The sequence below is a fragment of the Xiphias gladius genome, chromosome 18 (assembly GCF_016859285.1).
Source record: "Xiphias gladius isolate SHS-SW01 ecotype Sanya breed wild chromosome 18, ASM1685928v1, whole genome shotgun sequence".
Taxonomy (NCBI): domain Eukaryota; kingdom Metazoa; phylum Chordata; class Actinopteri; order Istiophoriformes; family Xiphiidae; genus Xiphias; species Xiphias gladius.
In genome coordinates, this window is record NC_053417.1 from 20,471,771 (window position 1) to 20,488,256 (window position 16,486).

A 16,486-nucleotide genomic window follows, 5' to 3' on the forward strand; every position below is an offset into this window, starting at 1 on the left:
CTTTTGCGTGTGAAACATCATCTGTGGACATGTGACACCCTGGCCTTACACAACAAGGTTTCTACATCCATCCGATTTCATTTACTGAATGTCAGTTTGGGCAATAAGGCCATCTTGTTATTTGGCATACACTCCAAGCTTTTAAATCCATACAAAATGAAATGGATATGACCTTAACCTTGCTTTTATATTATTGAATTGTTGTGTACTTACCTTCAGTATACAGTCCACTTGTTTATTTGTGTTTGATTAAATACCCAATGTATATTCCTACTTACATGGAGGAAAATAGAAGCCTAGAGGGATGGGTGGTGATAAGGAGGGGGGTGGACACAGAGTATAATCTCTCTCCAGCAGTGAGGGAGGTGGGATTTTCCCAGTAGGCAGTGGGCATGATCCAAGGCATAGTGCAGTGTGGGGAAGGGGATCACAGAGATGACATTCCCACACTCTGGATGGTCTCACACAGGCTAGCCAAGCCCTCAGCTACTAACTGGTGGACTGTGAAATCACCAACAGGACCACAGTGAGTCCATCGCAGTGGGAGGGTGGGATAAAAGGGTGAGGGAAATGAACAGGAATGGGTGTGAGAGGAAAGAGGGGCAGGGAGAGGTGACATTCGGAAGTAGCAGCATGGCTGTATGATCCGGTTTTAATGTCCTCATTAAGACTGACTTGATACCTACTGCTGTTCTGTGTCCAACTGCATCTCTGTTGGCTTTGCCATGCCAAACTGAATCTCTCTGTGTGGGCAGAGAGAAAAATGTCCTCTATCTTTCCAGTGGAATGTAGACAAACTGGTACACTTCCTACTGAGCAGAGGAAAATTAAAGGATCAGTTCACCCAAATACCAGGAACATCGTTCTTGGAAAAAACATGCTGTTGAATTTATTAAAACAATAGTTTGACAAGAGTTGAATCAGAAGATCAATGCAAGTCTCGTGCGTGTATGCTAAATATGAAGCCGGAGCCAGCAAACGATTAGCTTGACAGGGAGAAACAGCTAGCCTGGCGCTGTCCAAGATTAAAAAAATCTGCCTACTAGCACCTCTAAAGGTCACTAATTAATACAGCACACTTGTTTGTTTAATCTGTATGGAAATTGGAGTCTGGTGCCCTGGAGTTTCTACTAATTGCCTGGCACCCTCACAGTGATGACAAGACTCCAGGAAGTCACTGCTGTAAGCCGAGAAATAGCCCAGCACGTAACTCCCCATAAAATCACAATTTACTATTTTTACTCTGCAGTTTGTGTACAGATTACAGAAATGACAAGTGTTAATTAGTTAGTGTTAGAGGTGCTGGTACTGTAGGTGGATTTTTTTGTACCTCTGGACAGAGCTAGGCTAGCTGTTTCCTCCTGTTCCCAGTCTTTATGCTGAGCTAAGCTAATCGTCTGCTGACTCTAGTTTCATATTTAGCACACAGACATGAAAGTGGTATCAATGTACTCCTCTAACTTTAAGCAAGAAAGTGAATAACCACATTTCCCAAAATGCCAAACTGTTCTTTTGAATATGTGCACAAAAAGGGAAATTCTATCAGCCTCCGCTGTGTTGGGGCGGAGGGAGAAATCTCAAAGGCGGAAATCTCACAATTTGAGCAAATAAATCCAAAACTATCAGCATAGCTCGACAGAAGTGTGAAAATATGTTTTTTTGTGATTTGGATTAACTGATCCCTTAATATCAGGGACAAAGAAGAATAAAAAAGACAGAGGGGAGAATGTGTGTGTGAGACTTACTTAAGTAATGGGCACACTACATGATAACACAAGTGGAAGTGTGCCATTTGATGATAAAAGCCAAATCACAAAGGTTTGTTCACAAAGCAGAGTACTCTGTTCATCACCACACTTTAATTAAGTCTCCTAAACAGCCCTCAGGGCCGATGTAATACACCTTATATGAAGCAAATGGAGTCCTGAATGGACAGTCTTTGCAGATGAGCTAATTTCCAACACAATGAATAGAAAATCTCCTGTGTTATTAGTCCTGCTCTTCAGTATAAGTTCCCAATAAGTTAACGAAATACAGACTTCATTTTTCCTGATAGCACGCTGTACATGATAGGGTACTCTGGCCATTAGAACAATTCCTGCGAAAAGACCCACAGTGTTTTTGTTTAAAAGTCCCAACTGTCAACAACATTTCTGTGGGCAATCCACATCGCTATCTTTCTTATGTACTGCCATGCCAATTTTTTGTCTTCTTGGAAAGGTAAACAGTTCTTGTTTACTCTAGTGCTAGTATGGAATAAAAAAATCTGGTTTAAATGTTATACTGTGTTTGAAAGTTTTACTATTTATTCCTGTCTCTTATTACCAATCTTTCTCAAGCTCTCCTCTACCTGAAGGTTTCTCTCATTTGGGAGTTGGTTGGTGTGTGAATAAAGCTGGATGTATGATTGGGCCTTGCAGGTTAGTGATCTTAGCAAGCAGCAGGGAGAGGTATGACATTTATTTTTCAAACCCCCGACCCTGAGGATGAAAAATGCATGTCTCAAGCTTGGCCAAGGCAGTTTGGGTAATCATTTATGCCAGTGTCTCCAGTCCCATGTCTTGACCTTACTGGTTGGGTGCCTGCGGGTGATGCATGATGCCCCCCCCCACGCCCTGCTCCTGTCCACATTACCTCTTCCCCAACGCCAACAGGACACTGTCAGTCTGTCCATCCTTTATAAGCTCCTGTCAATTTCAAACCTTGACCTGTAGTCAGCTCACCATCCCAAGCTTCCTTTTACTTCCCTCCACAGTCTTTCTTTCAACCTACTTTCGACCTTTACTGCTCTCTCTTAATCTTCTTCTCTCTCTTCTCCTTATGTATCTCCATCATCCATTTACAAAGACATACTGCTCGTTGTCATATTCAAAGACACTCACCATAAATTGCTTGTAACACAAACAGTGACGTCAAACCTAAATGTGTCACCCGTGCAAACAGATACCACAACTAAGTAGTTCAGTTCTGTGTGATAAAACTAATTTCTATTTCTTCCTCAATAATGAGGATTCAAGAGACAGCGGGAACAGCTGTGATTAGTGCCCTTGCAGAACAGTCTTGAGTAGAACTTGGGCAAAGCAGGGGGATCAATAGTGGTTCTATCCAAATGGATCCAAACAATTGAGGTGGTGCTTTGCTATGTCTGTCGCCCTCCTTCCTCATGCGGTGAGAGCAGAGGAAAGAGATTTGGTTTGTGTTTGTGTTAAGGAGACCGTGACAGACCGCAGCATGCTTGTAAAAGGCTAACTTAATTACAAGATGAACAGGACTGGAGTCTTGCACAGGTCATGGAAAAACACGGAGGAAACCAAAGAGGTCAAAGGGAATTCAACAGGTTGAGAGGATGAGCTAGACAGAGACAGAGAGAAGGGAGAGAGAAACCAGCTGGTGACTTTGGCGTCTTCCGAAATTATAACGTACACTTAATTTACTCTCATTTGCTGTGAAATTAGCTAGGAAATTTGTTTAGATCTTTTCCCCAGAGAAAACGCGAAGGAAGGGGCTGTTGGAGTGTAAGGTGGTTGGAAGGAGGTGGTATAAATGTCACACTGAACAGTCATGTTATCAACTCAGTTGCTGTGGTAGTTCTAAATTACACTAATAGACTAACTATAATCTATAAGGACACTCTACATGTGACCATGAGTGGAAACATGATCGTGCAGTTGTGTGATCATAATCAAACAATTGCAACATCAATATGGAGTAAAGTGCATTTAATAGATTACCTCTAACTTTGAAAGGCGGTAATGCACTCACCGCCCCTGTTAGGTTGACAGCAGGACTGAGGAAAGGTCTGCTGGTCATTGAAAGGTTGGTTTACATTTAAAATCCAGAGAGGCTTAGCGCAGAGAAAGAACACTGCAGGTGGACATAATGCTGTGTCAGACGTTTGGGCTCTAGCCAGCTGTTCCCTTTATTCTCCCCCCTCCCTCCATATTCTTTGTTCTCTCTCTCTTGCTGTTTATGTGTGTTCGTGTTTGTGTGTGTGTGTGTGTGTCTGTCTGTGTGTGTGTGTGTGTGTGTTTTGGGGGGGGGGGGGTTGCACCTGCATGTATGTGCTCATGCAACCTACAGAATCCACACACTTCTGATTACCCCAGTGGCTACTGCTCCCTATTAACCCTCTTACCCTCCTTACTCAGAGTTCTCCGCTGGCTCGTAAACTTCACACAGTAAGACTTTGAGAGATGGGTGATGCCAAAATATCGCCCCTTGTTGAACTTTGACCACTAACTATTGACATGGAACCTATCCAAGAGGCTTTTTAGCCTGCTGCTGGTGCATATGGAGGGATTTCTGCAAGGCTTGTGCCTAGAATGCAGCTAGCGGGACTTCAAGTCTCATTCAGACAATACTTTTCTGTATCTAGAGACCAACCTTTTGTACAGAGCTTATGTAATCAAATCTAAATTACTTTGCAGCAGAAGAAAATTAAACTAATGGAATGCTATTAAAATGTCAGAATTACCCCAATTAAGACTCGAATTCTGCAGTCTGATCTACTGTTTTCACTCAGTACCTGATTGTCTGCTGCATCTGTAGTCGGTCAGGATCTGAGGCTGAGAAGGTTGTCAGGCTTGTGCCAGCAGGGACACCCTCTTCAAAGCGGATGTGTTTTGGGTTCGTGGGGAAGTAAGGGGGTTCATTGACATCCTGGACAGATATGGTGACCCCAGCTGTGGACTGGAGCGAAGACTGGATGCCACTTGCAAGGTGGGCCTGGTTGGATACCACCACCGTCAGCATGAAGGCACGGTTCATCTCAAAGTCTACTGGCTAGAGGAAGGAAAGAGGAGTTCATAACAGTCTGAGCGAAGATAAAGTTAAACGGAATTCAGACAGTTTAAACTTCATAAAGATTTCAGGCCTTCTCTTGGTAAACAGTCAAAGATAGTTGGTAGATAATGAAGTCCTGCATGAGGGATCAAATTAGGCACTAGGTATACCAGTACCCTTCGTAGTCATACCTGAACACTGCAACATTTACCTTTGTGTCTCTTTGTTAGAATTTCATTTGGACAGTTACCATATTTATATGGTATTTATTGCAGTGTTATCATTGTTTTGGATTACAATCCTAGGATTTTTTCAGCAGTGGTGCTGTTGTGCGCACGTCCACGAGCTCACAACTCTGGACTCGTACTTACTTGCATCGGTGAAGGAATAGCTTAAAACAACCTTAGAATCATTAAAGACGGGGTTATTTAATGGTCACCTAGGCATGTGTGTTTTAATTTGCCAGGAGCTTTTGACATGACATAGCTGTGATAACTTGATAAATAATTAAGCACAGATGTTTGTTTTGCTTGCACAAACAATATTTATATGAATATAGGGAAAACACTATATTTATTATGTGCTCCTGTATATATCATTTTATCTTACTTTTTCTTACTATTTTTCAAATAGGTGAATCTTTATTATTTTAAAAATAAATAATTTTTTTTACTTGAAACTACAATCTTCATCATTGATTTACAGTTAAAAAAATCATCATCTTATGAGCAAAGATTATAACTACTATCAGCAGTATTATTATTATTATTACTTTTTATGAGCAAACCATGTAAAGTATTCAAGCACATCTGTACTATAAATATTGTTCTGATTATAGTGTTAAAACCCTTTTAACATTTCTCTTTCACCTGTGGCTGGGGAATATGCGTTGAACCTTGTTGATGATAAAGGACATGATACATGAACAGACGCCGTGTCAATTGTTCCCCTGATGAATTGGACTCATATTCTCTCTAAGCTACCAACACACACACACACACACACACACACACACACACACACACACACACACACACACACACACACACACACACACACACACACACACACACACACACACACACACACACACTGAGAAGAGGCAGCAGGGCTTATACTATTCATAGGGTGCTGTCATAGCTCTGCCTTTTGAGTGAGTGTGTGTGTGTGTATATGCGTACTCTACAGGGGGTTTCGCCAGCTGAACCTAAACCAGAGTGACAGTTCCGTGCTCTCCTAATGAAGACTACATGATCAGGTTCAAATGAAAACAACAAGAAGCAAGGAAATAAAAAAGAGAACAAAATACCGTGCTTGTAGGTATTGCTGGCACATTTCTAAATAGGCGGATGATGATTACAGCCTTAAGGCTTGCGTCTGTGGTGTTTGATGGTGATGTTAACGACTTTGAGCACATCTGTATATTGCATTGCCTCAGTGTTATCAGTGGAAAGAGTGGCAGCACGGCTCTGATATAAAAAAAGCATCCTTAATCAAGCAGCTTGGCTGACAAGGGCACTGGATCGGATATGTCTGTGTACGTGTTAGTTCGTTTGTGTATGTACATGCACATAAGTATAAGTAAATGTAAGCACATGGGTGTGTATTCACGTGTGACCCCATGATGCACTGGGAACTCATTTACAGGCTAACCATGCTCAAGGCTCTTTGATCTACAGCCAGTGGTATTCAGAGCACAGGGAGGTCTAGAGTATAGCTGTAGGCTAACTAAAACACACAGACACACACACCCCGAGGGAAGCTAGGGGGTGAGGGGTCAATAACACAGCTTCCATCTTTTGCCCATGGGCCATCACATCTCACATCTCCTCTGTATCGCTTCACTTGTTCCTCTCTTTCCCTTTCACCTAATTTTTTCTGCCGGACTCCAATTTCCTACCCCCTCGTCTTCTCACCTCTGCCCCCCCACCAACTCTCTATGGTCTCTGCAGTTTGCATCTCTCAATCCTCAGAAATCTGTGTTCCCGTCACTTCTCTCCTTCTCTCCACTTCCCCTGTCATCTTCCATGTTTGATTTACATATCTTAATAACTCAGTTGAACCAAGAGGGTCTGTTTGTGTGTTTTTATGCACGCTTGTTTGTCTACTGGCTTTATTATCATGTGGCAAAATGACATTACGTTTCATAAACTCCCCAGAGAGCCATGTAAATGTGTGACTTGTTCTGGGTAAGACCTCAGCCCTTCTTTACAGATACATACCTGCATACCAGGGTGTCAGTGTGTTGTGATGTGTCTGCACTAGCAGCAACAGATGCCTTGGTAAAAACAGGAACACCAAGGTAGCGTCTTCTTATGGCTTCTTGATTTTATGTGTCGTACGTTGTCTGATATGAACCATTCTGGCTCCCTTTCCCTGGAGCAAGCTTAAGCCTCTGTTTACTTGTTGAGACAGTCTATTTCTCGCTTCTTCCCAGGGGGTGTCCTGTCTCTTTTTTAATGATTTCCTGATAACCTCCCATGGGTCTCGATGGAAGCTTACGGCTACCCAGCTGCCTGCTGACTTTTACATCAGGGAGTGAGAGGAATGGATTATAAAAGACAGTCATCTAGAAATAATGAAGAGAAGTAAAATGCCAATGCTCATCGCTCAGGGTGCTGGGGGAATTATAGGGAGATGTTATTGCTATTTTCTAAATATTATTGTAGGATGTAAGATGTGATTTGCAGGAGTCAGACACGAGGACAATACAACTGGGTCATCAGGGTCAGAAAAATAAACAAGTTATTTCTACAAAACTCGACATGATAATCACATTCACTTTGAACCACCCATGGATGGAACACACAAATACAAATTCTAAAGGCCATTCAACAGGGTGCACATTTACACACATCACAGACACACACAGAATACAAGCTGAATATCATATGGAGTTTTTTTTCTACTGTCCATTTTCTGTATTTTTTCCTAAATGGTTTAAAACCCTCTGGACAACCTCTGTTTGAGAGGTTGAACATGAAAATAACAGGTTGTTACAAGACATAGCTTTGTTGTTGGTGTCATTTACCACAGCAGCTAACACATTATGAGTGTATAAAAACCGTTGCCTTTGTAATTGAGAAATCAATACCTAATTTGCTACAGTGATCTCGCCAGCCATTGTGTTTAAGTCTGTGTGTGACTGTATGAGCTACTTCTGAAGGGCGCAGTGGCCTCCAATCCCTTACTTGGACATAAATTGGCATATGAAAGGCAAAGGCCCCAGCCTTCCCCATTTAACTCTGTAGTCTATTATTATTGCTTGTGCTTAAATCCAGATGGGATCTGACATTCAACACAGAAAAAGAGAAGGTACCATTTCTTTTATACTAACCTCTATAAGGCCAGAAGCTGAGCATATTCTTATTGACTGGTGTCTTACCTTAACCACGGTGACCATGCCATCATTGGTTACAGGGTCAGTGCGGATGGTGAAATGCCCAGATGGGTCTCCGCTGATGATCCTGTAGATGGCGTTCCAGTTAGGCGAGTGTGGTTGGTCAGCATCTATCACCGTCAGATTAGCCACCACGACATCCACTCGATTCTCTGGGACCTCACCTGAAAACTGCAAAAGTAAAATGTAAAATGTTATCTTTTGATATGTTGCTTCAAAATATTTTTATTTTCCGAGCTGAGGTCCTTTCGGATCCATTGACCCATTTGAGTGTGGCAATTTCTGCAAAAAGTCACTGAGTGCCTATCTCTCTTTTCCATTTTTTTATAGAGCCAGTCCTCCCTTCAGGTTTTCAGGTAGAGTAAGTTTAATGATCTCACTCATACCACCACTGAGTTGTAAACAAGCAGTAAAACCAGCCGGACACCAGTATGCACATCCACAAAGGGGCATTGTTCCAGTTTCAATGTTTTCTGCTTTTTCTGCATTCCCTGTACCCATCCTTGATGGGCAATAATATTTGATTCCTTTGAAAGCCAGAGTGACAAAGATGTAGAGAAAGGAGCCAGCAGTGGGGGGGGGGGGGGGTTAAAACAGCTGTTTGAGTGTATATGAGTGGATTTTGTTGTCCCCATGTTGTACAAACACATGTGCTTTGTCCTGATAAGCCTGATGAGGAGTGAGCCGCTGTCTGTCATATGTCTGTTATGGTGGGGATTGATCAAAGCCAAATAGGCTCAGGGGATAAAGCCCACAAAGACGATCCAACAACAGCATCGATGGCAACGCTATCTTGTACAACACAAGTCGACCAGAGCCCCGCCTACACGAACAACCCATCAACTCTTAACCAATCATGTGGGGTCAGAGGGTGAACATGCTGGCATGTCTTCACCTCATCTTGAGGCAACAAGCATGTAGCATCATACAGTCACCGTGTCACCATGGGTAATAGGCGTGGAAGAGCCACTGAGCCGCTTATGCGAGTGTAGGATATCAAAGAGCAAAGCCCAAGACCAAACACTCCAACGGACCATAATACCCTGCCTGGCAACCCTCACATCACCCCACAAACAGCCAACAGCAGCAGGCAGATTAGGGGGCTGCGTCAGGAGAGCTGTTCAGAGACTCAGTGACATTCTTAAGACAACAGACAAGTCCGGGTGGTCCTGATGCACTGCCTGCATTGGATAAGTAGGTAGGCTGTCGTATGTTTGTGTCAGAGCATGTGTGGTTTATTCCTGTGGTTTGGTTCAGGGACTTCCCAATGCCAATTAGATAAATATAAAACTTCAGAGATGGCTCTTGAGCTCCTAAGGGCCCTTGAGCATCTTTTTTCTCAGTACACAGTAACAGCTAAGGCAAAGAGTTAAACGATTCTGATGGAAGACTTTGAAGGGTCCATCGCAGCTCTTATTATCAATACCCCAGTTTATGATTTCTTCTCTCATTATCTCTTCATAGGGTGCGGAATTGGAAGGGGTTACATCAGGCATCCAAAGCCCGTGTAAAAAGAGTCTTAATTATTTTTCCCACAGGCAATCTTACATGGCATGGCAGTTTTAAATTCCCTATAAATAAAACTCGAGATCATCAATACAATCACTGAGCAAATGAATTTCAAAGGGTTCATTGCAAAAGAAAACTGGAATGCACAAGATTCTATATAGAGTTAGGTGCATCATAATTTCGACAGTGACAGTGACAAGTTTTGTAATTTTACCTCTGTACATCACCAAAATGGATTTCAAATGAAGCCATGAAGATATGATTGAGGTGTAGACTTCTAGTTTTAATTCAAGGGGTTTAACAAAAATATCCCACTGACTGTTTAGGAATTACAGCCGTTTTTAAACATAGTCCCTCATTTTCAGAGGCTCAAAAGAAATTGGACAACCCAAAACAATTATAAACATGAGGATTTTTATATTACTTATGCACCTAACTGTACTTAAGGAGGTACGGGAAGTCCACTATGAGTCCCAAAGAATGCTGCAGAAAGTACACACCAGTCACTGAAATTAAAATCTGTCATCTGTGATTTTGGATCGCAATCCTGGATTGTTCAGACTATGCTTGAACTGTAAACTTTGCTGCTGTGATCTGCTGTACTATAGTATTAAGGCGCTTTCAACACACCATACTAAAGCAATAGAGGTCTTGGAACGCAGTTGACATGAACATTTTCAAGGATGATTTTCTAGCAATTGTAGGCTGAATAGCATTTTAGTTTATATTTAAGAGTAAACTTTCAAATAAGAATTTAAAGTGAAAAATATTTTTTCCCAGAGCGAGCACTTCCTCTCAATTCTTCACTATATTCAGTTCAACTTAATGACTGTTCTGTCTCTGTCAGACTTTTATTTTTTTCGACAGTGAGCTTTGCTGTTTAGTGGGGTGTTCGTCAATAATGGATTGTGATGCAACATTTGTGAGTTTTAACAGAGAACATTACAATATTTCTTTGAGAAACCTTGAGGCTGTTCTCTGTCTTTAAATCTCTTAATGGTTTTTTAGCTCAATACTGTCTTGCGACATACTGGTTCTAGCAGTGTACTGCGGTAGTGCTTGTTTCAAAAGTGAATTGTTGTATGACTGTGGTGTCTTTCAGCATAGACTCAAACTTTCTCTGATCAGGCAGGTTTTCTTCCTATGATATTGTACCTTGTCCCCAACTGGCAGACTAAAGGAAAGGAGGGGGGAGCTCTTGTGATTGTGACTGGCACAGAGTGCAGTTGACTTCTTCGCAGCACTCAACAAAACACCTCTTGCCAACACCCTCACCCTCCTGTCACTATTTTGGCAGTGGGGAAAGACTAGAGCAGGCAAGGGGAGGTGAGAGAAGAGAGAGGAGAAGTGACAGGAAACTTCATCATAGGAACTTTGTAAGGATAGTAAAGGAAAGAGGCCAACGAAGCTCTGCAGCAAATCCAGTACAGAGGTACGCCTGATGCATTGATTGCAGGTCTCTACACATAACTACAAAAAATCCCATACAATATGTGATACCATCATTGTTGCAGAATACTTTTTGCATAAAGAAAGAAATGAGATACCTTTTTTCATTTCATCTCATCTATCTGGATCATAGAAATGATGCAAAGCATGCATGCACCCAAGCCTTCACATTCAAAAACATACACTATCCTTAGCTGTCTTGAAAAATAGGCCAGCATCTGATAGGCATGATGAAATATTAATCATCAACATTAAAGACAAATTCCCCAAACCTTGTATTTCTGGGACACGTTGAAAGATCTATGGGGTTTATTGCAAACACTAAATATTTGCATAATGGCCTGCATTCTTAACAAAATGGCTTTTATGTCATCCCACCACTGAAATGGATGATTTATGAAAAGAGTGGGTGAAAGTGCTCTGTTCATCGTGGCTCCTAAATTTCCACTAAAGTTTATCATCAATATCAATGATGTGATGATGGAAATGCACTTAAACACAATGGAAGACAGTTAGTGAATATGAATCAATTACTGGCCAATATCATCAATACACCACCAGCAATAGAGAATCATACTGCAGGGGGGGGTGAAGAGTTAGGCGAGGCCTCTGACTTACAACAGGGCATATCTATGCTTTTATAACAGCTGCTGTGACTAAATAATCCTTCACCCCCCCATCATTCTCTTGACACTTTTCTTCTCTGTGTTTTTTGTTTCGGAGTCTGGTGGTGGTCCCGTCATCAACTCCTCACCCCTCTTTGTTGTCTCTTTGCTCACCATCTCCTTTGTGTCCATCATTTTTCTTCCTCTCCCCCCTCTCTGTGCATTTCCTGCTGTGTGTGATGTAGCAGCTCTCTGATGAGCTCTATGGATGAGGCATGCCTACCGCCATTGCTAACTCATCATTATAAGGGTCTTAATAGCCCCCAGGGCAAATGCTAATGCTAACTCCTCAGCTTCCACCTCAAAGAGCCGAGTCTACTGTACTGCTGATACCGCCTCAGCTGCTTTCCCCTACAGTTGCAGAGCTAAGCACCTTATCTATCCAACAGGCCTGTGCTCTCATCACTACTGATAGGAAAGCACACATACTGAATAATTCTGACACCTGAAGCCATACTGACACAGAGAAAGATTTTTCATTACATGAATCTAGTATGCAGACAAACTGACTCAACTTTTTGGCCACCTTCACTTTGCTAAACAAATGCACATCTCTGCCACATTAAATAAAAGTGTGACTCTTGCGATTTTCATTCCAACCATGCAAATAATAAATCTAATTTTTTTCAGTCAGTCTGTGAGAAATACCGCTGCCACCTCAGCTGCTCCACCCACACATCTGAACATTTAGTGGCTCTGAGAGAAATAACCAGAGTATTAACAGAGTTAGAGAGTGGAATAAAGTGGAGTAAAGTTTTTAACAACACTAAATCTCACACTTCGCTGATTCATTTAGTGATGATGTTGCTGAATTTCACCACCAGTAATATGATACTTTAAATACAGTACATTACTGTGGGCTTTTAAATTTTACTTCGCTCTTAATAATGACCTTCTGTAATGTAATCATCATTTTAAATATCACAATCACAACAACAATCATTAACAATTTGCTGGGTCTAGTTTTCTTGCTGATGAAAGTCAATGATATGGATTAATTTTTCCTTGTGTGTGTGTGTGTGTGTGTGTGTGCATCCACTACAAGGAAATGAGTAAGTACCCTTTGTACTTCATAACCCTCCCTCACTGTCCTCGTGTAAATCTTCCTGTGTAACAACATAAGACAGTGTTGTAGTCATTTCCTTTCTCCTTTCCTCAATTATTGCTCCCTCTCTTTCATTCTCCCTTCCTTCTCTTCATCCCTCCCTCTCTTCTTTAATGTCTTTCTCTCTCTACCCTTTTTTTATTTCTTTTTCTCCAACATACTCAACATTTCTACCATTTTCCCTGAACAAAATCCTCTCCTTCTAAAAACTGTCACCCTTTCCCCACTCCCTTGTTTATAGGAACTCACAGTTCTGGAAGTCAGCATGGGAGGGTTGTCGTTGATGTCTGTGACAGTGATGATGGCAGTGGCTGTGTTGGAAAGGCCAAAGTTCAGGTTGCCCTCCATGTCCGTGGCCTGCACGATGATGGTATACTGGGACACTTTCTGTTGAAGGCAGAAACAGAGAAGACAAGAGTGTGCAGTTATTCGCCTGTAAAAAGCTGTCTTCCTCGAGTCTACAGCAGCAGCCACAGACTGTGACTCCCAGAGGAAAAAAAAAGCTGAGCCTGTGTTCTGTTCTATAGTCACTGTCCATGGTCTTATTTGAAACACAGAATCGCAGGGGTGAAGTCTTTCATTCAACTGACATGAAACCTCCTCAGCTGAACATATCCAGACTTCACACCATCTGCAAAGGCTGCACTGTGAAGCCTCCCCATGGGTGTGTCATCAAAGACATTGCTTATTCACTGCTCCTGATGGACAGATGTGAAGAAAATGATCCAACTGACAGAGATTCATAGACTATCTATATAGAAATAATATGAGAGAATGATAAATGCGATTTCATCTTTTAAAAAGACAAATTGTCACTTCACTGGAATCTGAAATATGGTCCTCTTATTTGTATTTTTGTACTTGGGTGCGTTTCTATGCTTCTAGCCATGCCACTCCCTTCCCATTCTCTTTTATCCATGCCTCCCTCTCTTGACCAGCATCCTTTGTCTTTTCTTCTGTCCCAGGGTGCAGTTAATGGGCTGCAGGAAGGATGGAGCCCAGGAGCCGACCGTCTGGATAATGTGTCTCGTCACTGAGATTCCCAATTACATTCCCAGTGTCTCTCTCTCCTGCTAATTACCAAGTAAATATCCCAATTAGGCCAGGACGCCATATCAGGAGGATTAGACAGCTCCTCTCAGTTCCTCTCATCTTGATGCTAGACGGGATTCTGAACTCCAACCTTGTACATACACTCTCATTAACACCCACATGCACACACAAGCTTCCACAAACAACCACAACACATAAACACCCCACACAGACACACACACACACACACACACCCACACACACACCTCTTTTTCTCCATAGCTTGCTTAGAAGCAGTGCTTGCCTGACTGTCCCATCAGCCTGTGTACAGCGTGTACACAACACTCTCACTAATTAGACAAGGGAGTAATTATGTAGAGCTCCTCTGAACCTCTCAGCATTGTAACAACACCACAGCATAACCAGGTTCCTCTGGAGGACTGTGGTCTGTTACTGTCAACAAGCTTTTAAAAGTCCACTGCAGACCAGTGGAAACCTCTAGAAGAGAATCAGTGTGGGAGTTTATAAAGGCGAGGAAGAAGACATTTCAAAAGTAAAGAACAGAGGAGAAGATAAGAGACAGCAGGGGATGCAGCTGAGGCACAAGGGAGAGGGACTACCAAAAATAAAATGCCTGTCTTTTGGTTTTTTCTTTTTTTGTAGCACTAAACACCTCCAGCCCAAGAAGGGTAGGGAGATGCAAAAACTTTCAAAGTTCCAAAGGGCCAAAGTGCTGACTAAAAGTAGACCAGGGAAGCACTGCAGTGTGCTGTGTAGCATCTTCCTATTAAGTTTTGTACAGTATAGAAGCTCTGATTTTTTTCGTGCACGGTTTTAGACTTCTTAAAGTCTAAAATCTGCTCTCTAAGAAAAATGTTACCGGAAAACAGGAGTATGTGTTTGTATGCTACAGAAACTTTGTGTAAGTCTGCACGTCTGACTATATTCATAAAACATACTGTATGTACAAATATATTTTGTGTGACAACGCATTATGCAGAGAAATAGATGCATGTAATTGTGTTTATGTCTGTGCATGAGCGCACTCTTGTATGTCTGTCTTTGTGAGAGCCAATTTCAGTTTTAGACATTGAGAGTGAAGGCATTTTTGGAAAGCAGCAACATTCTGGCTGGTCCTCACTTCTTCTAATGGCTGTGTCAGGTTGGGGTAAGGCAATTAACCTCTAACCAAAGGGTTAAAGGTTAAAGGTCCAAAAGGTTAGAGAAGCAGGTTTGCAACCACCCTTTGACTTCCCCACCCAGGGTAAGATCCCATTTAGACCTGGTATTAACTATGCTATGTGGATGCTATGTTGATATGCTCAGGTCTCATATTAAAAAGCTTGATTCCGTCCTTACTGTGATCGGATCTCAAAGTGCAAATTAGGTCGGTGCAGCTGACGGATTTGTCAGCAAGCCTGGGCCCGGGTCAAGTGAAGCGATGCTGCTCTATGGGCTTTAGTTGTTCCTCTGCCAAGGTAGGGATAGTCTGTAGCTTTTTGCCAGGCTTGGTTGAGACAGCAGGAAGAGGCAGAGTTAGGTGAGCTTTCATCTTGTTGGGCAAATGTTCTTCTTAAAAATATGGCCAATCTGTACAGACTGTATTTACAACTGCCTGACATGTAATCGCAATGTGACCACAGATGTGGTCTGGCCGACTCATCGATTCTGATTGCAATGCATTCTGCTTACATTGCAACCGGATTGAAAGAGCAGAGCTTGCCACCCCCTCATTACCACCACTTATGTGTCCATAAGCATTCGCGCTGCCCTCTGGCCAACCTATGACATGCGGTTGTGATAATGTTAACTATGTGCATTTAAAACAAGGAGCTCCTGAAAAAGGGAGCACTGTTCTCAGTGATACTATCCTGGATAAATATAGGTTATAAAAATAAGGTTAGGGGTTAGGAAATGAATTATTTCAAAACGAGTCCTCTCAGGTACAGAGGTACCATGCTTGTGTGTGTGTTTGTGTGTGTGTGTGTGTGTGTGTGTATTTGGGCGGTAAGAGTTTAATCCTACATTAGGGGTGACTGGCTGGATTAGCAGTGTACAGAAAAAAACAAAGCAAAAATAAGCAGCAGCGGTTCAGCTGATACATTTTTATTCCACATTCCCCTCACAACTCTCTCTCTCTGGCCCCCTCATGTCTCATGTCCATCACCCTGTATCTTTGCCAAATTCACACTCACTTACTCCACCCTCATTGTAATACCCCATCTGCCTGGCTCTGTTTTTGTTTTATTGCTCCCTACAGTTTACTTTCTTCCCCTCCATTGCCTGTGTTTTATCGAGTGTAGATGTGATTATATGGGCTTTTGTGTTTGTCTGACAGGTGTCAAGGGCATTCTATCTCAGATATTTCTACCTTATGTTCACCACACAAACTCACACACACAAAACAACGTGAGCAGCCCACTGCCAGCGTGATGTGTTGTTAATAGGTCTGTCATTGGTGACAGTTTGGGACGATGATCTGTCACCAAGATTTTTTTGCAGAGTTGTCACTGGCACATCCATGTCGCAAAAATAAACACATTT

The 16,486-nt window shown here is 42.2% G+C and overlaps 1 protein-coding gene across 3 annotated transcripts in view; it reads right to left on the reverse strand.

Moving 5' to 3' along the window:
• The window catches only part of LOC120803805 (cadherin-4-like), a 317,870-nt gene that overhangs the window by 15,839 nt on the left and 285,545 nt on the right, over positions 1-16,486 (reverse strand). For all 3 annotated transcript variants that reach the window (XM_040152731.1, XM_040152730.1, XM_040152732.1), the window contains 3 exons: positions 13,160-13,297; positions 8,168-8,353; positions 4,526-4,782 (listed from right to left, as the gene is read on the reverse strand). In XM_040152731.1, the coding sequence (XP_040008665.1) occupies positions 4,526-4,782; positions 8,168-8,353; positions 13,160-13,297 (581 nt within the window). The remainder of the gene's footprint in view (positions 1-4,525; positions 4,783-8,167; positions 8,354-13,159; positions 13,298-16,486) is intronic.